At 39.3% G+C, this 25,436-nt stretch overlaps 1 protein-coding gene across 2 annotated transcripts in view; it reads right to left on the minus strand.

The window, feature by feature from the left end:
- The window catches only part of ano1a (anoctamin 1, calcium activated chloride channel a), a 70,398-nt gene extending 45,384 nt beyond the window's left edge, over positions 1 to 25,014 (minus strand). For both annotated transcript variants that reach the window (XM_063470595.1, XM_063470590.1), the window contains exons 1-3: positions 24,606 to 25,014; positions 22,215 to 22,363; positions 9,275 to 9,604 (exon numbers count right to left, since the gene is read on the minus strand). In XM_063470595.1, coding sequence (XP_063326665.1) covers positions 9,275 to 9,604; positions 22,215 to 22,363; positions 24,606 to 24,666 — 540 coding nt within the window. In that variant the 5' untranslated portion in view covers positions 24,667 to 25,014. The remainder of the gene's footprint in view (positions 1 to 9,274; positions 9,605 to 22,214; positions 22,364 to 24,605) is intronic.
- Between the last annotated feature and the right edge of the window lie 422 nt (positions 25,015 to 25,436).

Genomic DNA, 25,436 nt, shown 5'->3' on the forward strand with positions numbered 1-25,436 from the left:
AAGTCAATTGGGGGGTTTAATTTGGTTTTATTTTTTATGGGGAAGAGAAACTGCGGTATCCAGTCCGTGGCGCAGTTTGAATAATTCGTGAGGCAAATGTGGCGCGATCTGAAGATCGTGAGCCTAATTGTCCTAGGCGTACAAGAGCGGACGGCACCCGCTCTTTGTGCTGATCGGGGCGTTGTCCTGAATCAGCAGAGAAGGTGTCTCGCAGAAAGTTTGAATGGGACTGTGAGAAGCATGAGGTGTGTGTGAGCCAGCCTTGAGGGGCGGGTTTATAGGTAGAACAAAGGAGGAGTAAAGTGTGTGTGTGTGTGTGTGAGAGAGAAAGAAAGGTGGGGGCGAGTGACCAGCCTGTGAGTGTGTGTGAATTACTTGATGACAAAAGAGGGAGAAAAAAGTAGTTTAGTTGATTTCCTGTGAAATAATAATAGTTAAGAAATCAAAGTGATCAAATAGGAGAAAATGAACTAAAATAAATAAAGAAAGCTAAACAGTGGATTAGTGTTAAGTTAATGATAAATAAATTGATGAAATTAATAGTGACATTTAAAGGTGATCAAGTACTCAAGGAGGAATGGAGAATTTAAATGTTGACTGTATGAGAGCTGTTGGGGTGAAAGAAAAATGAGGTTGGAGGAGTGAGTTAACAGGTAAATGTGTGGACGTAAAACAATGGGGTAAAAAAAAAAAGAAAAAAGAGAAAAAGATAAAGAAAATAATGACAACAAAGAAAATAAAAAGTGTGGAAGTGTGAGTGAGAAATTGTCTCCAACTGGGGAAAGCAGTGACACTACAGGTCACCTTCTTCCCCTGCTGGACACAAAAGAAAACATAATTTGGAGTATGGTGGGTGAAAATAATTAACAACAACATCAAGAAGTTTTTTGTGTTTGCGGTTAAGAACAAATAGGAATTTTATTTTTGGGGTTTAAAGTCAATAGAGTTCAAAACAAAATAAGTGGAGATGTGTTGCTTTAGGAGTGATGAAAACATATGCAGTCACACTGAATAATGAAAGTCTCTCAGTCTTTCGATTACAGGTGGGGAACGGACCTGGATCAATTCTCCACGGGCAGCAGTCAGAAGAAAATTATAGGTTAAGATCATTAGAAATTAAAAATAAAAACAAAAATAGAAACCCCAGCCAGAATTTTTGGCTGAATTGTTTTGCAGCTTCTCGTCCTCATCCTGAAAAAGCAAGCTCCAAAGAAGCTAATCTCTCCCTGAAGACACAGAGTGCAGTTCCAGAAGCACAGCCATGAACATCAACAGTGGACAGTGGTCCAAGAGACAAGACCAGAGACCTGAGCAGAGAGGTCCAGCAGCACTATGGGCAAACAGCATCAGAAAGAGAAGATCCGTCATCTTGATTGGATGAATGGAGATGCGTTTCCAGCAAGCTGCAACTTCACGGTGTGTGAAGGACCTTTGAGAAGATTGTTGGAGTTTGACATTTGCCGTGTTTGGAGCAAGATGGCAATGAAAGAGACAGTGGGAGTATACATGGGACAAAACTGAAGAGAACTGACTGCCATTGGACTGCAAAGTGGGAGAGCAGAACGGAGAGAGAGGACCAGAGTGAAAGAAGAGGAATGCTGTTTTAGTGTGGGGAATCAAATTGGGTTAAGGAATCCAGGGAGACAAGCGACTGCCTTGAAGTGGAGGATTGACAAAGTGTCCAGACCACCACAAAAGGGGGAGGAAGATAAGCACTGAGGTATGCAAGAGTGCTGTTAGAGAAAATGGAAAGACAACACCACACATGCACATGATATGCACTACAGAGAATAAAAAATCATACATAAAGTGTCACACATCCAAAGAGGGTATTTGTAGAAGGTTAATAACACACAGCGTGGTTGCCGATGGTAACCTGCAAGCATTTGGGGTTTAGCTGTGCATGACTAAGACAGAGATTTTCATTTAGATGTTTCTGAAACAAAACTTGGATTGAACGGAGTTTTGTTTCAGAAAAAAGGGGGAAGGTACATAAAAGGACACACAGAAATAGAAAATGTCTTAACCCTACTAACACACACACACAATGAAGCTCATTAGGATCAAACACAATCTTAAGTAGGCAATACTGTTATCATCATCCTGTCTGGTTTATTGAGTGGGTTGATAACTGATACATAGACAACTGAATTAGTATTATTTTGGGGAACATGATAACAGGGGTGAACAGAATCCTGCAGCCAGAGTTTAAATGAATAAAACTAGCAGATTTTTTTGTTTTTTGTTTTGTTTTGTTTTTGTTTCTGATGTATGGGGAAGGTTTTACCATGGCACCCACTCTTAGATTTGGTGTGTTTTCACCTGTTAGAAAAAGAATATTCTGGGACAAGTCCTAAGACTGGGCTTCTGTATTTTTATTTAATTTTGTTTTTCATTTTGATCTGTTATTTTTATTTTTATTTTGTTTTTTGGACAGTGCACTGAGAGTTTTGTTTGACAGTTTTGTTTTTTTATTTTTATTTTATTTTTGTTTTGAGCAAGTGCACTGACTTGTGTTTGTGAATTTCTTTTCTTTAAGCAGATCTGCACGACGGGAATTAAAAGCACTATACAACACGTCGAGAAAACCGTTGCAAGTGAGTTTCTCCAAAAATTACAATGGGCTCTGGAGAAAGCCGCTTATTTGGGACAATTAGAAAATGAGAGTCCCTGCCCAAAAAGGATTCAGCGAGATAATCCAATCTAAAAGTTCTTCTTTTCTTTTTTTGAAATGACGTCATTTTGCTGTGGGTGGAAATGAAAATGCGACGATAATTTCCACTATCAGCAAAGAAGGAATGAATGAATGAATGAGTGAGAGAAAAAAAACTGACTGACTGGTAAAAGCTGACAATAGCTTACAAGACTTGACCACTACTCAAGGTTAATCTCCACCTAGACAGGACAAAAGGGTGGATGAATTTATGTGTTTCTTTTACAGGAGCAGGAAGATGACAGCAGCATCCTAGGTTGTGTGATGATTTAACCTTTTAAATGCCACTTTCTGTGTTTGTGAATTTGTCAGGGGTGTGTTATTCATGGGCTTGTGCGCAGCGTTAACATTTACATTTCTTTTCTACAGCAGAGAGTTAATCATGTGTTTGATTATGTGAGTTACAGCAGGACACACTAATGGTTAATGTTCTTTCTACTACAGGATTACTGGGTTTATGAGTGAAGGGAACTGTGTTTACAGGCTATATGTTGATTATGCTATTACACTGTGTCGTTGGGAAAATGTTGAATATTATGGGGGAGAAGTGAAAATAGTTTGAAACACATCCTGTGTTGAAATCAGTGTCATTCCTTTTACAGCAGGCTTAACTTTATGACCTTTTTATAACACCTCTGGAACCTGTTGACCTGCGTCTGACCATCAGGATTATCCATGTGTGTTGTTAATGTTTGTTTTTCTAAGAGTGCATGTAGAGGATTCAGCAGAAAACAGACAAGTGACATGAGAAAACAAATAAGAGATGCAGTGTTAATTGAATAGTTGAATATGGGCTCATTAGCTGGCCACTACTGAGCTCATAGTAAGTGGAGTGACATTGTTTAAGGAAAGTCACCGATTAAATTGTGGAATAAATTGGGATGATTCATGATTTGGGACAAATTATGGCAATAATAGTGATTTGATGATTTGAGAAAATCTGCACATGATACTTTTACGCTGAATACTTTATTATTCTTATGATCTATAGTTGGTTGCAAATGTGAAGTGTGTTTAACAGATTTGTCTTCCAGGATACAGGCTCCAGGTGGAGCTGGGAGTTGGACAAGCTTAACATTTAACCACTGTCTAATGTTTTCTTATGAATTGGTTACAGGCTGGAAGTAGAGTTAGTCCAAGGGAGAAGCCCTAGGAATTTTTGAGAGATTGTGCAACTTTCTTGTGCATCTCTAATTGTGTGGGGTTGATGCATGACAAGGTCCATGTGCCAAAAAAGGGTTTTCTGGGGAGATTCATTTTTCAGCTGCAGGTGGAGCGATGGAGTTATGGTTCTGTAAGCAGGTGCCAGAGACGAATTGGGTCTATTGGAAGGGGCTCAAGAAGAAGAGGTTGGGCCCAAGCTGGACCAGAGAATTCGAGGTGGTGGAGAGGATCTCACACCCAGTCCAGCTGAAAGGAACGGCGAGACCTGGCACCACGGGAACCAGTGTGCGGTGGCGGAAGAGCCTAGGAGGTCAGAAAGGCTCTTGGCAAGAAAGGGGGACTCGATTGAGACCCCCTACATGGATCCCAGTACAGGGACAGAATAAATCCCTGATCCATGCAACGACTGACGGGTAGTCCACCCCGGAAGTTGAAGAAAGAAGAGAAGCAGATAATCACCCGACTCAGAAGATAGAAGGACAGACATCAAATCACTCCAGCAACTCTGACATCACAGGTCACGGTGGAGCAAATCAAACACAGACGACATAATGACACTTTTGGGACATGGGGAGAGCTTAGATGAACACATTTTTAGTAACAGATTTAGAGTATTGTTGATCTGCCATGGGGCAGATCAAAAGAGGGATTTGTGAGTACAAGAAAATTATTAGAATGTAATGTGTTAAATTTGTTTAGATTAGATGAATAGGAAAGGATTTGTCTCTGTGTTTCAGTTTGGCTTAGCTGTAGGCCAGAGAGTGTGTAACTGTTTAGGGAGAAAGGAATTTATTGACACTGGGGGTCTGCTGTCATAAAAGGAGACAGGAAGCTACAGTTGGGGGTTGCTGATGCTGATGCTTGTACCTTTAATAAAAACTCATAATTGCCATAACTTAGAAGCAGGCTTGCAGGAGACTCTCCACCTTATCTGTAAATGTAAGACAATGGCCCAGTGGATGCAGAGTGGGAGTCTCAGTGTTTGTAATATGTTAACTCTGTTTTCTATGTTGTGTAGATGAATTTGGTTTAACTTGGGTGAGGAGATTACTTTTATGGCCCCTAGGAAGAGACACACACCCACAGTGTTTTAACTGATACACTCACACATCCACATGCACACTCACTCACGTGCACTCACACATACACACGGGAACGCACACACATAGGCACTTACGTGCTCGTGCATACACACAGAGACAGAGTTTGCAGCACACTGTGGGGGATTTATGATAGGGTTGCCTCTATAAAGCTGGCTGTGACTAACAAAGAGGTGAAGATTGTTTTAGAGGGACACCGGCCTCGTCTTCCCTTCTAGAAGTGCATGCTTAAATGAAGATGAATAAAGATGAATAAAGATTTTGTAAAAATAACTACTGAGTTCCGGTGCCGTTTCTGGATCCCTCGACGAATAAAAGAACTGGGGTAAAACTGATTTCGCAACACTAGCTACCGTTTTTGTAAGCTAATGGGCTTTCCACGAATAAAAGCTTGAACCAACACTGAGCCCAGTTACAATAAAAGAGTTAAAAGAACTGAGACATGGTGATTAAAATAATAGCTGTCAGTTCTCTCGTGTCTGCTAAGACTGGAGATGACACTATTTAAGTTAATTTATTTTAATACGTGAGTGCACACATTCCTTCTGCACATAAATGATTATCGAGGATAATGTGCAGTTTTATTTTTTACATGATGCCTGTCTTTATTAATGCAATTTGAAAATTAATACATAAAAGTTGGATGTTTTATGAATTTATCCAATCCCAGCCCCGAACACGGTATGCTGAATCTTAGCATTGAATGTCCAGTATATTTCAATCAGTAGAATTTGTACAGTACCTAAACCTAGTCAAACATGTGGTAAAGGTACAGAAGATAAGATACAAAGGCCCTGAATACTGTATTATTTACAGTAAATGATGTGGAAATTATTTTCACAGAGGTCATAAAGTTATTAAATCACTGCTGATACTTTGGTTGATGTTTACATTTTCTAATTATTTTTGTGTCTTTGTTTGTGTGTTGACTAGTGGTGTGCGGATCGATATTGAAATATCGATTCTTCCGATACCAGTTATTTATGTTCTAGAATTGATTCTCATATTAAAATATCGATATTTTAGAACTCTGGGGTAAATTTGTAGTTTTTCCCATTAAAAGGAACGCAGTGGAAAGAAACTATATCATTTGGATCATCTAAATTGGAAGGAACTACTTCCTCTTCCGCCTTTCATAGTCATATGCAAAACACAGTTGTGTAAATGTGTCGCAGCCCCTTGGGTGCGCACTCACAACAATGGCTGAGCGTAAACGGAGTCATGTGTGGACGTATTTTACCTCCGCAAACAGCCCAGACGCGGTTTGCGATACATGTGTCAAGACAGTGAGGTATTGTTGCAACACCACTGACCTCATCAAACACCTCGTAGTAAATCATATCACAGAATATAATGAGCTTATGTTGAGGCGAACTGAAGAGGAGGAGAGGGACAGGTGCTGCTAGGGTAAGACAGACGTCTCTCGCGGAGTCCTTTAGTGCTGCAGGCAGGCAACATGCTCAAATAGCGCACAACTTCAGATTTTTTATTTCTATATGATTATACTGCATTATTAAGCAATGAGAACAAGTAGTCTGATGTCCTGTAATCACTATGAAGCTATATTATTATATTATTATTACAATTAAATAATGCAATATGTTCCCTACCATACTCGTGGAGGATGTTACAGCTCTGAGTCAGCTTTGTAGCATCAAACACCCACCCATCTGGACTTAATGCAGGAGAGACTGTGTAACCCAGTAGAAAAAACATCTTTTTAATTTTATTTTCCTTTCATTTTCCTTTTTTTAATTTTCCTTCTTTCTTCCTTCCTTTTATTTTTATAAATGCATTTGCACTCTTTTACCTTGAAAAATATTTATTTTGAAATATTTTGCTGTTTTACAGTTTTGGACCACATGCCTTTAAAAGGCCAAATCTGTAAATCTGTGCAAAAAATCTGGATTCACTGTCATTTTCTGTCAGGTGAAGAAACTTTCCCCTCTTGAACGTTGTCGGATTGTTCAGCTGCACAAGCAGGGTCTCTTGCAGCGTGCCATCACTGCTGGGACGGTGGGTTGCAGTAAGACAGTCAGTTGGAATTTCTTAAATGATCCTGAGGGTTATGGAACGAAAAAGTCAAGTGGAAGACCCCAAAAAATGTCACCAGTCCTGAGCCAGAGGATCCAATTGGCTGTCCGCCAAGACACTGGACAATCCTCGACTCAGATTAAGGCAGTTACTGTTGCCGACTGCAGCCCCATAACCATCAGATGGCATCTGAGACTGAAGGGCTTCAAAAACAAAAAAACGACTTCAAAGTCCTCGTCTTCTTGAACGCCACAGGAATGACAATTTGGAGTATCTTTATCTGTAGAGATACTCGCGTTCTAAATATCTGGGGTTCCTACTAGACAATAAACTGGACTGTGAGCCAAACACCAACTAGGGCTGGGTATCATCACTGATTTCTAGAATCGATTCGATTCCGATTCACAAGGTCCCGAATCGATTCAATCCACGATTCGATTCGAATCAGGGAAATTTTGCCTCAGACAGTCAGAAATATTATAATTCAGATCATGCATCTGTACATTTCCATATTTTTATATCTATAAAAAGAAAGCTGACACTTGTGAGACTTTGTCAAAGGTGTAAGCATCACAGCAGATGCCTTTGTGTCAAAGTAGCTGAGGATAAAACACAGAAAAACGTGAAGGTGATTTTCCTGGCCTGGGATTTTATAAAAACATTCTGCAGTAGATCAAAAATGAAAGAAAACCATTAATCAACATATGAACATTACCTGATGCTGCTGAAGTGAAGCAGAGCAAAGTTACAGAGGTTCTATTAGAAACACAGCTAAGCGTTTTGCAATTTTGCATAATTTTAAAGTTTAAATTTGTTCAGTAGCCTATTGAACAGCAGAAATGAGGTTTTCTTTTCGGAAGTAAGTAAAAGGAAAAAAACAGCGGCCGACAGCGCTGTAAACAACGGTAGACTTGTGGGTAACAAGCAAGCGAAGTATACAGAAAATAGATTTTTAGACAGGAAACTGTTCTTGAAGTGTACTGAGAGAGAGAGAGAGCTGTGCATGAAGTGTGATTTTATCGTGGTGGAGAGAGAAAAAACCTACAGCTTCAGAATCTAGCGCAAAAAGGGCGGACCCGCCAAAACATCAGAATCAGTGAGCTGTCGGCTTTCAGCCCCGAGGGTGAGAAAGCCGACATCTCACTGATTCTGATCTGTCGGCTGTCTGCGCTTTGTGTTTACGTCTTTGTGAAGAATCCGTGTACCTGCTCTCATTTACTGTTTTAGCTGTTTGGTGGTTGTTGAAATTTTGTGAGGTTTAACCTGAGATTCTGGCATTTCGGCTAAAATAAATTTATATTAAAAATCGTTTCAGGATTTTAATGAATCGATATCACGTTATCCAAGCTAGAATCGATTTTAATCGATAAACCGATAATCAAAACCCACCCCTAACACCAACCTTCTCTACAGGAAGGACCTCCCTATGGAGGCTAGTATCTTAAAATCTGCTGGAGTGAGTTTAACAGTCGATGGTTCCTAGTATGCTTCTCTATGTTGTGCTGGGGGTGCTGTTTCAAAAAGAACATTCACAGACTAAATAAAATAATCAAAAAGGCAAGCTCAATTGTTGGTGAACTTGGACCCTCAGGAGGAAGTGTGTTTTTATTTTGAATTATTGTTAATGAATATATTTTGTATTCGTTATTGGATCAACTCATTATAGAGTGACTGTTGCCTTTTATTGAGTGCGGCAGCAGCTGACCACATGTATGAATTTCCTTAGGGATTAATAGTTTTCTGAAGTGCAAAAGAAATGAAATATCACCATTAGCTGATTATCGAGAATCAGCGCATACTGCTTAGTGCAGTGGTCCCCAACCCTCGAGCCACGGACCGGTATCGGTCCATGAGTCGTTTAGTACCGGGCCGCGAAAGTTGAGGCTCGGGTGTGAAATTTATGGTTTTCAGGGTTTTTAATCAGTTTTTATTGTTAACTCGGTTTCCCTGGGTCTTTTACCGTGTGTTATGAATAAATCTTCTTTTTTTTGTTACCGGTACTGGTTTTATTTTGTTGTATTTGTCTTCGACACCTTAAAGACCAGTCTGTGAAAATACTGTCGGACATGAACCAGTCCGTGGTGCAAAAAAGGTTGGGGACCGCTGGCTTAGAGGACTTTTTGTTAGCAAATCAGTCCTGTTATTAACTGAGAGCAGGGATAAACGTGAGCAAAAACTAACAGGATTATGTTAAAATCAAAATGTCATCATTACATTACCCTAATCAAACAATTTCCCTCACCCCAGCCCTCTCCCTTCTCACCCCTTCATCCTTTTCCAGTTCTAGCCCTGTCTTCTGGAGGTTTTCCTCAAACTCATCCCGTTTAAAGCGCTTGTCATCCTCATGATAGTCAGTCTGATGCTCCTGTGCGGCAACCTCTGGGTCTTCTTTTGGTTGTATCGGAGCTTGGCTGCTTCTCTTGCTCAGGCTGCGCCGAAGTCGTCGTATGAAGTTGTTATCCCCAAACTTCGATGACCGTCTTCGTGTGCTGCCAGACTTTTGGATGTGGTAAGTCAGAACATAGTCCACACGTCGCTTCCCATCAGAGAAGTACGGGCCAAGTACTTTGTCTGAGCATAGATCCTTCATTGGCTGGAAGCAAGACAGAAATTCAAAACATTTCCATTAAATTGTATTTATATAGCATTATATAGGACCAAAGCATTTTATACTGTAAGGTGAAGCCCCTAAAATAATAGAAAAAAATCCCCAACAATTACACCCCCCTTCCTCCCTTGAGCAAGTGGTTTAGTGACAGTGGGAGAGAAAACCTCCCTTTTAACAGGAGGAAAACTGCAGCAGAACCAGTCTCAGGAAGGGCCATAGAGCTGTAACTGGCTGAGGTGAGGGGAGGAAGACAAGACAAATCGCACACTGTGGAAGGGAACCAGAGAATAATAATAACAACTGATGATTAAATGCAAAGTCTTGTTTAAACTACTTTACACTTACAGAGAGTATCATTGATCATCACTGATTATGTATGCAATAAAATCAGAGGAAAAATCTTTTTGGATCTGCACAATAATATACGACATTCTTGATATGATTTTTCTTCTCTTCTATATTTTTAATGCAAGTCAGGCACATTGAACAGTTTTAACCTTCAATGTTAAAAACCTTACTGAGATATTATTATTTAAACAGAACCAATGTTGATATACTAAACAGTACAGGTAGCTGTTGGGAGTCATGTTTACACAGGAGCTACATGAGCTTTGAAGAATGCCTGAAGAGGCCTGGGCATTGTGTGAAGTTAAGCTTTTTTACATGTAGCACACAACAGATGATTCTTTGTCAAAGGCAATGTCACTGAAATAATTCATTTGGTTTCAAGAATAGATGGCATCTGCATATTTGTTTTTCTGACACTAGCGCGTATAATTTATCAATATACGGTAATATAAAACTGATACAATGCAGCTTCAATTATTCTGTATGCTGAAAAAAGCACCTGGATATCCTGAACTAATGGACAGACCAAATTAACCTTTTAAAATGCTACATATTAACAATAACTATAGTATTCTACAAAAGTGTTGAGCCACCCTAATTTATTTATAACGTCTTCCATCCAAATTGAATTTAGGTGTTCACCATGCATGCAGACTGCATCTACAAACATTTGTGAATGAATGGGTCACTCAGCTGGTACTCAGTTAATTCCAGCTTGGTACAGTGACAGAATGCCACTTGTGCAGCAAGTCTAGTCATGGAGTTTCCTCGCTACAAAATTTTACACAGTCAACTGCTAGTGGTATTATAACAAAGTGTAAGCAATTAGGAACGATATCAACTCAGTCATGAAATAGTAGGCCAAGTAAAATCACAGAGCGGAGGCGCATAGTGCACAGAGGTCGTCAACTTTCTGTAGAGTCATTCACTAAAGACCTCCAAACCTCGCTGTAACGCGGTTCACCTTTCGCGGCCTCGCTGTTTTGCAGATTTTTTTGTGCAATTTTGCACGCTTTTTATTTATTTATTTTTTTTAAACAGCACATTGTGTTCTGCATCCTGATTGGCTGTAGACCATTGTCGATCAGTATTGTGCCGTGCCGTGTCTCCTGTACAGTACAGAATGCATTCAGCTTGTCGAATTGACATAAATCTTCGATCGCTAGCAGTGTGACTCTGAAATGCTGTACTGTATGTTTGTAAGTTTTCTCCCCAACAAACACAACAATGTCGACGAAACGTTTTGCACTGTCAAAGGCACCTGCAGTAGCACCCAAAAGGCAGAGGAAGATGCTAACCATTGCACAAAAAGTTGGACTTTTGGACATAAATGAAGTAAATGAAGGTAGAAGATACCGTATTTTTTTGTACCATAAGACACACCGGATTATAAGGCGCATTAAGCAGACACAGCAGCAAGTTGAGGAGAAATTTTGAATGGTGCTTCTTCCCACCTTCTCAATTACTTGAATTGAAAAGAGATTTGGGGAATTTATTTGTGACATTTATTTAAATGATTAAAAAAACTGAAAATGTACACTGGGAAAAAAATTACAGCATTCATCTCATAGGCAAGCTGTTTTTGGTGTAAAAGATAAAAACAAAAAACACGTCTCTCTGACAAATGGCATGGGAGGAAAATAGGCTCAATGCTGTCATTGGTGACAGCTAAAAGCTTTTGCCTAGAATGCTCTTACTCACCCCCCAGTTTGAAGGCCCAGCCATCATCCTATTATTGTCTAATTGTCATTCTTATTAACCTACTCTCCTTTTCCCTCAATAATTTCCCTGATAATCCCCAATACCTAAATGGAAGGTCTTTTAGATGGGTGTTAGAGTGTGTGATTGTCTTTATGCCATGGCCACATTAAAATTAGAATTTTGATGAATGCAGTCCAGCAGAGACAGACCAGAGAGAACTCCATTTGAATCCACCAATTAGAAGCAGTTTATTCCTGATTTAATATGTTCTCAATGAAGGACCCTGGAATAACTTTGCCCGGTAAGGACATCCAGTCAAAAACTTGATATAAAGGGCTAAAGCAGTAAGTTTGTGTGTGTGTGTGTGTGTGTGTGTGTGTGTGTGTGTGTGTGTGTAACACTAAAAATAACAATGAAATTAGTTCCTTCACTTCTGTTTTAACTCGAGAAGAGTGAAATCAACAATGGAGTGAACAGGAGAGGTGGAAAGAACTTTTGATAGTTATAGCCTCCCATTTAAAATTCTGTAAGTCACTGTGTTTTAGAAAGGTCATTTTGTGGAAGCACAGAAAAATGTATAGGCAGAAATCTGTGCCATCAGAAAATGAAGTTGAATAAGTTAAATTCGAATTTGAATTGCTCGGATTGAATCTGAATTGTAACTTGAATAAATGCTTTTAAAAACTGAATTTGAATTAGCCTAATTTGAAATTCAATTTATTGGTTTGAAAATGATCATCACTAAATTGAAATTGAATTTTATATTTTGAAAATGAATTCATTTGCTTTGAAACTGTATTTTATCCTTTAAAAATTTATCTCTCGAATAATTTCAGATTCACTTCTCACCATTCAGTTTCAGTTCTACAATTCAATTTCAGTTCCAAAATTCAGTTTTTTTGGGACTTACATCCAGTTCCGGTTCAAGAGTAATGAGCGCAGATTAATAGCACTACGTTTTATTAGCGGACCGAAAGTGTTACTGACGGGAATCTACAGCATCTTGAGCTGAATTCAGACTTCAGAAGTCATTCGTCATGTCGAATGACCAGCGGATAAACTCTCAGGTTGGTAATAAATGTATTACATGTATAAGAACAAGCGTCATGTTAACAAATGATAGCCGTACAGTAACTTTTATGCTTATTGTAGCTGTTAGCTAAAAACGCTAATTTAGACTAGTTTGCCCTGAATTCAGCTTTGACAAACAAATATGATCGACTGTTTCTAGTAGAATTGCAAAGTTGTCATCTTGTACCCTGTCAGAGCCCTGTATGCTTGCAGAGACCCCTACAGTAGGGAAACATGCAAAACGGTGTCCAAACCTTTGTATTTTAGCTTTATTTATGTCTTACACAGCATCCCAACTCTTTAGCTAACCTAATAACTTTAGCTAAAGTGAATAGTTAGTCTAATTCATTAGTGCAGCATTACTGGATCACCTCTGTATGAAGTGATATGATATGTGACTATCACTGTGTTTAACTACCATAATAATTCTTAGGGTACTGAGTGCATGCTTATTTAGGTTTTTTAACATACTACTCCATTGCTACGTTTGACAGGCTGAAGTTGTCGGGTCACCTCCTAAATCGACCATCTTTTACAGGTGTTTTGTGCCAGAAATGGAGTGTCCACTGAAGACTGAAGATACTGAATCTCTACGCCTTGCCATTGATCCCTCTTGTGCCTTCATCTAGACAAGAGACATTAACTTAACCACTCTCACATGCTCTGTACCTACATCACCTTCCCTGAAAGTCGTAGCTTGGCTCATCTGAGGGTGAAATTATAAGAATGTGTTATTTTGCAAAGTGCTCTCTAGGGTTCCTAAATAAAATATGGCATTGAGGTCATTTCTTTTGAATTAATCCCTTCTTCTGAAATATAAGAACCTCTCCTGGTTTTAATGGCACTTTGGATTTCCTTGCTTTCTGTTCCACTCCCAACCCCAAATAGATGCTGACAAGCTGGCACAGTAACATGGAAGAGGGAAAGAAGTTGGAAAGGATTACTACAAATAAACCTAATGCCTAACAATGAAAAATGTAAAATAAGAACAATAATAATAATAAAGATGAAGTAACAAGTTTTTAGTTTTTAGTTTATTCCAAATGATCATCCAGATGTCTGTGACATGTGATGACAAACACCATAATGGAAGGCCTTTGTCATCACATGCTTAAACTCATCATATATTTTTGCATATGCTGAACAGGCAGTCAGACATGCTGTAACTGTGGGGTAGAAAACTGCATGAACACCATACGGCAGGGGTCTCAAACTCCAGTCCTCGAGGGCCGCTGTCCTGCAACTTTTCCATGTGTCCCTGTTGCAACACACCTAATAGGTCATTAGCAAAAGTATAGAACTTGACTGCATGCTGAGTTGGCAATTCAGCCATTTGATTCATGTTACAGCAGCTCATGAGTGAATGAACATGGTGCAATTAAAGTATTTTTAGAAGTATATGTTTCCAAATACATACATTTACTTAAATTTACTTGAGTAGGTAGGTAGGGTTAGGGGTTGCCACCTCAGCATGCAGTCAAGTTCTATACTCTTGCTAATGACCTACTAATTGTATTCAGGTGTGTTGCACCAGGGACACATGGAAAAGTTGCATGACACCGGCCCTTGAGGACTGGAGTTTGAGACCACTGTCATACGGAATATGACAGGTGTGGTTGAACTGCAGACTCTGAAGTTTCTCTTCTCTTCTGGCAGGACAGGAATGTGGCCTTGTCCTGTGAGCCACCGTAAGGATGTACTTAGAGTAGAACTGGACTGTCACCGGCCTCAGGCTCTTCACCTTTTCAAAGACAAAGCAGTCATTTAGATAAAATATTAGATATTGTTTACCTGTAAATGCATAAAGAGAATTTAGAAATGTAATTATTGTCAAGAGTGAACAAGCACTGATAGTGTAATCTACAGCTGTGGCCAAACATTTAGAGAATGAGAAATGTTGTTTGTTTATTTACAAAGTTTGCTGTTTCAGTGATAGTTGTATATCATATTATATCACTTCAAACAGAGGTGATCCAGTAATGCTGCACTAATGAATTAGACTAACTATTCACTTTAGCTAAAGTTATTAAGTTAGCTAAAGAGTTGGGATGCTGTGTAAGACATAAATAAAGCTAAAATACAAAGGTTTGGACACTGTTTTGCATGTTTCCCTACTGTAGGGGTCTCTGCAAGCATACAGGGCTCTGAGAGGGTACAAGATGACAACTTTGGAATTCTACTAGAAACAGTTGATCATATTTGTCAAAGCTGAATTCAGGGCAAACTACGCTAAATTAGCGTTTTAGCTAACAGCTACAATAAGCATAAAAGTTACTGTACGGCTATCATTTGTTAACATGACGCTTGTTCTTATACATGTAATACATTTATTACCAACCTGAGAGTTTATCCGCTGGTCATTCGACATGACGAATGACTTCTGAAGTCTTAAATCAGCTCAAGATGCTGTAGATTCCCGTCAGTAACACTTTCGGTCCGCTAATAAAACGTAGTGCTATTAATCTGCGCTCGATTACTCTTGAACCGGAACTGGATGTAAGTCCCAAAAAACAGAATTTTGGAACTGAAATTGAATTGTAGAACTGAAACTGAATGTTGAGAAGTGAATCTGAAATTATTCGAGAGATAAATTTTTAAAGGATAAAATACAGTTTCAAAGCAAATGAATTCATTTTCAAAATATAAAATTCAATTTCAATTTAGTGATGATCATTTTCAAACCAATAAATTGAATTTCAAATTAGGCTAATTCAAATTCAGTTTTTAAAAGCATTTATTCAAGTTACAATTCAGATTCAATGTGAGCAATTCAAATTCGAATTTAACTTATTCAAATTCAGTTTCTGATGGCACAGATTTCTGCCCATAAAAATGCTTACTATTTGAAGAATAAAATGTATGTGTAGATAAAAAGTCATGGGACTAAAAAGAGCTGAACAAACAAGAAGAAACTAATTATGAAAATAAAAGGTCATTCTCTATAGAAACCATAAAAATATTAAAAACTGAATACAGCTTTGATAGTTTACAGTCTTGGGACTATTAAAATGGAAACGGGTCTCTAGCTCAAAGTATGGTGAATTACTTAAGAGGATGTGATGCTTTCTCAGTTCTCTTACGTTAAAAAAACAAACAAACAAACAAACAAACTATAAAAGATACCGAAAAAGTAATATCCAAGTAGTACTGAAAAGCTGAACATTTTGGTACCTGAACAGTTACCACAACTTTTGCAGTTAAGTGCGCAAAAGTTGTAAAGTACAGAAGCTAAATAAAAGGCACTAATAATACAGATTTGGATACTATAATAAATATTTCGTTTATTAATGTGATTGCTAATTAAACAGTCACATTAATGAACCTTTTTTGACAACTTGTATTGTTTGCTTTACAAAAATACCACCAGTAAATAGGGCTTAAAAAACTGAGTAAATATTTGCATTCTGTCTGTATTTTGCACAGCATTCCAATTTTTTCCAATTCGGGGGCTGAGAATGGCACGTCAGTGAGGGTTTATTCTCGGGAATATCTACACCTGATGTGACGATAACGTGGCATGCACTGTGGGGGGAGGGGGGGAATACAAACAAAGATGGAGACTGATAGGTGCTGTGAGTACTGAGAAGGGAGGGTAAAGTAGATAACAGATAGTCCTGTTGGAAAATTATTCAAGCATATTTAAAGTCTTAAAACTTACAATATAAAGCACCCTGAGCTAACTGTTGTTGTGGTTTGGTACTATATAAATAAAAATAAAATTTCATGAAAATCTGTCTGAGAACTGATCATTTTTCAGCAAGACAATGATCACAAACACACCATCAGTGCATTAAATCAAATATGGACAGCAAAAAAAAAAAAAAAAAAAAAAAAAAAATGGAACCCGGTCAGTCATTGATTGGCCTCAACACAGCCCAGAACAAACCATTATTGTAGAAGTCTGGGATCAGCCTGACAGACAACAGAACCAAAGGCAGAAACACCCAAAGAAGAGCATGTCCTTCAAGAAGGCTGTCCTATTCCCGAAGACTGCTTAAAGAGATTAGAAGAAAACTGCCTCAAGAGAGTTCAGACTGCATTGAAGAATAAATGTAGTCGTACCTGATTTTAATTCAAGCTTGTTAAACTCTGTGTTGCCTTATATACTATATTTACATGTATATTTTCACATTTTTCGATAAATCTGTGCATCTATTTCCAATTTTTCTATCAACGTATAAAGAGAGTGGTGGCTCAAGACTTTTGCATATTACTAGATAAAACAGTGTAGAATAGAACTAGATTACACAAATTAGTCAAATGTCAAAATCCAGTTGAATACATGTGAATTCTCTTCATAGCTGTAGGTCAACAATGAATCATAAAACTCACAATGATTTAGCTTTTGTGAGCACTTTTTTCATTCAAGTGTGCAGCCACTCCACTGTACAGCAACCGTGTGTGTGTGTCTGCGATAGGAAGCATTACAGGGAGATGGTGCACACACGAGCTGATTAAGCACACACACTCTGGTTCACCCCCTCTTAAAAGGAAGTAGCCATAGCTGCATAGGTCAGAGGTTGCTTCTCTGAGGGCCCATGAGGATGTAGTAGTCCATGCATCACTGACCAAAAGGATCTCTTTTCTCACCAAGCCACCAGGAAATGTGGTTCTCCTCTTCCCCAGGGCCTCAGCATACTCAAAGGTGGAAGAGGAGAATAGAAGTGCAGCTGTTAAACAGCACTGCATTACGCTGAATCCTTCCTTTTTATTCTGCTGTCTTGTGCACACAGACACTGACAGAGATTCTTCTGCAAATAGATTAGCAATTGCTGGCTGTTGGTCAGCTGGAATTTAACATATGTTGCAAGCCTACTGTTGACTTAGAGAAGCCCAGTTGCCATCTTTTTTCTTTAGACCGTTGAGGTAATCACTGGCTGCTCTAAGTTTGTGAAAACATTTCATGTCTCAGCCAAGAGGCTTCTTCAGTTCTAAAAACAAAAGCTGGATAGTCACAGGTGTGGAGAGGTGGTGCGAGTCGTCACATTAGCCATGGGTTGTTACCATCACCTATCATGTGACCTACTGAGGTCACCTGAAGCACTTCAGGAGGGATCTCAAGATTATTGTAGAGTCTTTACCTTACAGTAGAGGACCCAATTTCAGGCAAGCTTTAGCTATCAGACAGATGCTTCATATTTGACTCTAGAATACTTCTACATGTATTTTATGAATACGTGTACAGGATTCAACTCAACTTAAAACTAGGAGAATCTTGACAGCGAGAAATAATAATCAAGCTCCAAGGCATCTTATTTTAGTGGAGTTACCGCTAGGAGTACCGCTGATTTAACGTCCTGCTTGGAGCTCTCAACATTGGATGTTTTTGCTAAGACGGACCTCCAGTTAAATGCACGGCTTCCCCGCACGGGCTTCGTCAGGACGCCGTGTCTGAGAACAGTTTTCCCAGACCATGTGAGTGACCATCCCATTGTCCCACGGATTATACTAAACGGTAAGAAACCCCGAGGAGTGTGCAGTGCAAACCTGCACCAAGCCCCTCAGGGTGTAAATAGTGATGCTCCAGCACCGCCGATTAACATGGCCCTATTAAACTGCCGTTCGATCTCAAATAAGGCATTTGTTCTCAATGACCTTTTTATTAGGAATAACTTGGACTTTATGTTCCTAACCGAAACTTGGCAGCGGAATATGGAATTTGTCCATTTTAATGAACTGTGTCCAGCAGACTGTAAGTGCCTAACCACACCGCGTCTTTCAGGACGTGGCGGTGGGTTGGCAGTTATTGCTAGAAACTCCTTTTTCTGTCGGCTGGTAAAGACCCCTTCCTTTAACTCCTTTGAGATTCAGATGATGAAGATCAATAGGACTCATCCCTTCTATGTGATTTTAATCTATAGGCCACCGGGACTAGCCAGGAGTTTCTTAGTGGAGTTTGGGGATTTTCTATCCTCCACCATCAAGCTGGAAAGAATCCTTCTGCTGGGGGATTTTAATTTTCATGTTGATGACAGTTCATGTCACACTGCTTCTGATTTTCTCACTCTCTTAGACTCTTTTAACCTTGCCCAACATGTGACTGGGCCAACACACAGCGGTGGCCACACCCTGGACCTGATTTTATCACTGGGTCTGGATATCGGCCCAGTTCATTGCAGAGACATTTTTATTAGTGATCATAAATATCTTTTATTTGATCTCTCTTTTACCTGTGACACTCTACCCTCTGTTTATATGAAGCATTCACGATTAATTAACAACTCTGCGGTAGAAGAATTTATGGAATTGTTTGATAACAATTTATCTGAAACAGATGATATAGATCAGCAGGTGGCCTCCTTCAACTCGCAATGTCAAAAAATTCTATATAAAGTGGCTCCTCTTAAAATCAGGAAAGGCAGCACTGTTAAATGCCCGCCCTGGTTCACAGAAGCTATCCGCAGCTTTAGGCGAATGTGCCGTAAAACTGAGCGCCTGTGGAAAATCACAAAACTTGAGGTTCATAAGCTCCACTTAAAAGAACTATTATCTACCTTTAATGACATGGTGAAAGACTCAAGAGCCACTTATTTCTCTCAACTACTTGCAGTAGAAAAAAGAAATCCTAAAGTTGTCTTTGATACAGTGCGTAGCATCGTCTCCCCCCCAACGCCATGTACACCTGTCTTTTCAGATAAGGACTGTAGTGAATTTTTAAAATTTTTTCAAGATAAGATTAGTTGCCTAAGAGGTAACATAACTCCCTCAGGTAACCCCACCAACCATGATCTTCCACACTCCATAATTATGGAATCTTTCCTCCCAGTTTCTTTAAAAGATCTATTGGAAATACTGACTCAATTGAAACCTTCAACGAGTTCAGCTGATGTCTTACCTACTCATTTATTTTGTAAAGTTTTTGATGTCATCGGGCCCTCTGTGGTCACGCTGATAAACTGTTCCTTGCTATCTGGCTCTGTCCCCAGGTGCTTTAAACAGGGGGTTATTCAACCTTTGCTGAAAAAGCCTAACCTGGATCCAACACTTCAGTCAAGCTTCAGGCCCATTTCAAAACTTCCTTTTATCTCTAAAATCTTAGAAAAAGTCATTTGGCTACAAGTAAAGAAAGCGCTGGAGAAGCATAATATTCTTGATAAATTTCAATCGGGTTTTAGAAAGTTACACTCTACAGAAACAGCTCTCCTGAAAGTCACAAATGACCTCTTGATGGCTGCAGATAGGGGTGATTGCTCAGTCCTAGTTCTTCTGGACCTTAGCTCAGCCTTTGATACCGTTGACCATCAGATCTTAATCCATCGCTTGAATCTTATGGTAGGGATATCTGGATCTGTCCTAAAGTGGTTCACCTCATTTCTGGAGGATAGAACGCTTTTAGTCTCAGTGGGAAACTTCCGATCAGATGCGGCTAAGTTTCTATGTGGAGTCCCACAAGGTTCGGTTTTAAGCCCCCTGTTATTTTCACTATATATTCTTCCTTTAGGCCGGATCATTAGCGGTTTCAAAAATATTTCCTACCATTTGTATGCAGACGACATCCAATTATACATCTCCTTTAAACCTTGGGAATTAGACAAGCTATCCACTCTTATGGACTGTCTTAAGGAAATTAATGTTTGGATGACAAACAATTTTTTGCAGCTGAACGCAGACAAGACCGAGTGCTTAATCCTTGCTCCAGAGAATATCAAGCCCCAAATTAGTCAACATCTGGGTGCCTTTTCATCCTCGATAAAAGCTACTGCTCGGAATCTTGGGATAATTTTCGATCAATCTTTGTCTTTTGACGCTCATATTAAATCTGTGACCCGCTCCTGCTTTTTTCATTTAAGAAATATTGCCAAACTCAGGACTATTGTCTCCACAACTGAACTGGAGATGCTTGTCCACACCTTCATTTCCTCCCGGCTAGACTATTGTAATGCACTCTTCTCCTGTGTATCTAAGGCCTCACTAAATCGGCTCCAAGCGGTTCAAAATGCTGCAGCAACGCTTTTAACCCACAGTAATAAATTTTCCCATATCACTCCTATACTAAAATCCTTGCACTGGCTTCCGGTTGGGTATAGATATAAGTTTAAAATCCTCACCTTTACGTTTATGTCTCTACAAGGTGAGGCCCCCACCTATATCTCGGAGCTTCTCCAACCCTACTCTCCAAAGCGGACTCTTAGATCCACTGATAGTGGTCTTCTATCTATTCCACGGACCCGTTTGAAAACGAAGGGGGATCACGCTTTTCAAAACCTGGCTCCAATACTGTGGAACGGTTTACCCTCCCTGCTACGCACCATCGACACTGTGGCTTCTTTTAAAAAACAGCTTAAAACACATCTGTTTAGACAGGCATTTGGGTAATGTTCGTGTGTAATATGTTGTTTTAGTCTATATTTATACTGTATTATTGCTTTGTTTGATATGCTTTTATACTTCCTTTTTATTGCTATATTGTTTGTCTGTTTGACATGCCTTCATTCCCATGTGAAGCACTTTGTAACAGCTTTTTGTCTTAAAAAGTGCTATATAAATAAATTTTACTTACTTACTATAATAATACTGACCGCATTTTTCGATTCTTTGGCTTTTATTGTGAAGAGTGTCTGTGTAGCATTAACTGGTAACACTGGGTGGAGTAAAAAAGCTCGACTGATTTCATGGACATGAATTAAGAAAAAAATATTCACTCTAGTAACTGTCGAGCCTGGAACGCTACGATTGCATTAAAATTTGAGTTCCAGGCCTTTTTAAATTTTTGTTCTTGTGTCTACTTATTCTGTTTTAGTTTCGTCAGATTTTTTTTTATTTGTTTTTTTTTTTCTATTTCATTTGTTTTCTGTTCTTTGGAAATTTTTGATGATTGATTTTTTTTCTTTATCAATTTACTGCAAACATCAGTCATCCCTTCATTATTATTATTATTATTGCAAATGATGCATCAGGTCAAACATCTACGTCCAAACCTCTGACGGCAAAAGACTCCAATCAGTCTTTGGTATAGCTAATTCAAGCTTTTGCTGCTGACAACCTGAGTGTGTGATTTGGCCTTGTCTTGCTGAAAGAAGAAGTCCCATCTTATCTCAAAGACCTCATAGTCTGAGAGCACTTCACTCCTGGTTCCTAGAATATTTAAAAGTACAATGGGAGGCAGAGCCTTCAGCTTTCAGGGCCCTTTTCTGTGGAGAGACAGACATTATCTCTCCTTGTAAGATTAGGCTTCAAACTTTCGTTTTTACTACAGCATATAGTTAGGACTGGATCAGGTGACCCTGAATCCTCCCTTAGTTATGCTGCAATAGCTCTAGGCTGCTGGGGGATTCCCGTGATGCACTGAGTATTTCTTCTTCAGTCACCTCTTTTCACTCACTGTGTGTTACACCTCCCTGCATTTATGGGATAGGGTGCTATAAATTTGCAATTGCATAGCAGTTGCAAACACATTCCTGCAGCCACCTCCTTCACATCATACAGTTTCTATGTATTTCTGAGACCTGTGGAAACCTTTATAGCAGATACCTACTATAGACTCATTGTTCCTTGCCCTGGTGACAAAATCCACGTCCAGGTTCTTCTCCTCACTACAGACCGGCTCATAATCAGCACTCATAATTGTAGGATGTGTCTGCTGCAGGCTGCTTGAGTGCTCACAAGATGACAGGGGGCTAGAATCTGAGGAGGAAATCAGAAATGCATTTAAAGCTTGTGTTTTAAAATACAAATCATGTTTCTGCTGAACATTTCACTTTTGATGAATCCTGAAAAAGAAAGTCCTGTTAAATCTGCCTCAGTAAACAATATGAATACAATGGAGCGGCTCTATTATTACCACTAATTCAAGTTACTGAATTTTGTAGATTTTTCAAACTGTCTCAGGAAATCTTGCCTTTGTTGTCTCACCACAGGTTGTGGTATTGCACACTGCTGATTTTTGTTTCTGCATTGCTGACACCACCTCTATTCTCTGATATTTCACTAAAACTGTTGAAAATGAACATAATGTGATAATCAGCAGTGTTGACACCATCTTTTGAAATGAAACCACTTTCCCAAGAAACTGCTCATATCATTTACACTGAGAAGCATTCAAATAATCCAGCCTGAGTCACTGTGGCTCATCAACAGACCCTGACATCTGATTGGTTACCTTGCTGTATCCCTGATAACGGAATGAAGCTTCCTAGCTAACATTCATACACATTTACACTCCGATAGATGCATCGGAGAGCATCTTGCCCAAGGATAATTGGCATACAGCCTCGAGGAGCCAGGGGTCGAACCACTAACCTTCCAATCAGTAGATGACTTGCTTTACCTCCTGAGCTACAGCCACTCCCATGGGTGATGTTGACACTGTCTTTGGATATCCAAAACAGCGATACCAGGCCTATTCCAGAAATGATCATGACGAAATGATTCCAGAAAAGGTTCTTAATATTTATTCAACAGTATTCTACACACCAGCCGTCTCTTATAAATTCTCTGAGTCTACTAGAACAAAAAGAAGATAAGAAAAATATCTGTTTTTTTCTTTAATGAGCAATGGCAATTATGAATACATGTATAATGTTTTTAAATATGATATGCAGAGCAGTCTGTTGATCAATAAGTAATATTCAGTTGAATATACTAGTGTTCAGTTCTTTACCACGTTCAAATCATTTCACATTAAAGGGCTCTCTATAGCCTACCAATGTGCTTATACAAATCTATATACATTTCAAAAGAACACCGGTAATTCGATCTATGTTTTTAATCTATGATGTATTTTTCCTTCCTTGACCTTACCTGGCCTGCTCACACAGACACACCTCGAGTAATGTGTGCAGTAACCATAAGAGAACAAATACTGCCTGTTTATATTCAGGAGACTGAAATGCCTGAGGTGAAACTGATGTTGCTTGTATGGCATGGTGGATTGGTCATTGTATGCTACATCAGGAATTCCTGAGCAGTGTCTACCACAAGCGTGCACATTCACATCAGCAGCTTTCTAGTATTTTATGTAATATTTCTGTATTTCCTGTATGAATAATGTGCTTGGAAATTTCTATAATTAAAATGTTAAAATTAAATGCATATTTTTATGTTAATATGTGGTAATACATTTGTTACATTACATTCATTTACTGCACAAAACAGTGTTGAAATCTACATTTTCGAGAACATCTCATTCAGTGACCGGTCCATGAGGATAAAAACAGTGTGCTCCTCGAGATTGACATTAAACTTTTTGATGCGGTCTGTTCTGGTTCACAGATTTCACACAACCTAATTTAACCTACCAATAAGCTGTGAAATGCCACACCACTCTACCTGACCTCACAAACAAAAGGAAAGATCAACAGGTGAGCCCAGTGCAGCCTTCAGTAGCTGAAGATCCAGGCAGTTTTCTCAGGAGCTAACAGGGACCAAGACAAAGTAAGACACTGTGTCAACGCAACGTTGTGTATGTGGTCACGCTCTGGTCTGTAGAAACATGCAAAGCAAGTATTCAGTATTCTCTGATTTAGCCCCAGAGGACCTGCGGGCTAAATCAGAGAAGCCATTCAAATGAAAATGGCATATTGTTTATTAGCTCTACTACAAAATTTGAACTAGCCCTTTAAAGGTCAAGGCTGGTAAAGTAATAGGAGTTCACTTCGGTACTAGCAGGCCTGCGTGCAAGTTAAATGGACATCAAGTCTACGGCACTCAAAGCCATCAGCATCTTAATGTAGCAACCTGATTAGAGACTATGGCGCAGCACTCCTACAGCCCCATCGATTCTGTATCAGTGTGCCTGTGTGCCCAGCTACAGCCACAATACAGCGAAAGCTACTGAAATGGCTTAAAGGTCTTCTCCGGATGACAAAAATAGAGCTTTATTTCATCATCATCAAACTCATTCCAGCGAAAATGTTAAATCTCTTACCGAGCTCCAATGCGCTATCATTTTGGTCCAAGCTATCCGTCCGCTTCCTCTGACGGTCCATCGGAAATATGAAGGCGCTCAGGGTTCCACAGATACCCTACCAAATCTACAGAAACATGGCCCTCTGCTGCATCATCTATTCCTCACAGCCGCCCGCGCTGTTGCATGGAAACGCTGGACGGAGAGCTACCACCTACCCATCCTTTGGACAGCTCGGAGACTAAAAGCAACTGTTTCCAAAGAAACTGCACCAGAGAAGCGACTGTGTGACTGCGATGAAAAGTGGAGGTCCTTCAGAATTTAATTAGCCCTGTCTACATGAAATGTGTCAAAATGACCATGCCCTTCCCCGTGTGTGTGAACACGTCTTTTGGATTAGTGCAATTTGCTACCAAACAGCACAGCATTAACGCGCGGGCGCTCAGCGAAAAATCGTGCTGAAAAAAGCTCCAGAAGCATGTTGCATTCAATTCCATGATAAAAACAGGGAAACGTTTCACTCGCGGTTGGGAATCGTAAATATCTCCAAAAAGAAAGAGAAAAGCTTCATTAACATACATTATTATTAGTAGCAGCAGTATATATATCTATATATTATATAGATATATATATTATATATCTCTCTCTCTATGACACACACACACACACACACACACATATATATATACATACATACACATATATATACAGAATATGCATGCGAACTTGACAGTATATTAGTATATGCATATGAGCGAGATCTTTAGAAGAAAATTATATTTAAAAACAAAAATCAATTCAGTTTAATTTATACAGCGCCAAATCACAGCAGCCTCAAGGCGCTTTATATTG

This window comes from Pelmatolapia mariae, linkage group LG1 (genome assembly GCF_036321145.2).
Source record: "Pelmatolapia mariae isolate MD_Pm_ZW linkage group LG1, Pm_UMD_F_2, whole genome shotgun sequence".
NCBI lineage: Eukaryota > Metazoa > Chordata > Actinopteri > Cichliformes > Cichlidae > Pelmatolapia > Pelmatolapia mariae.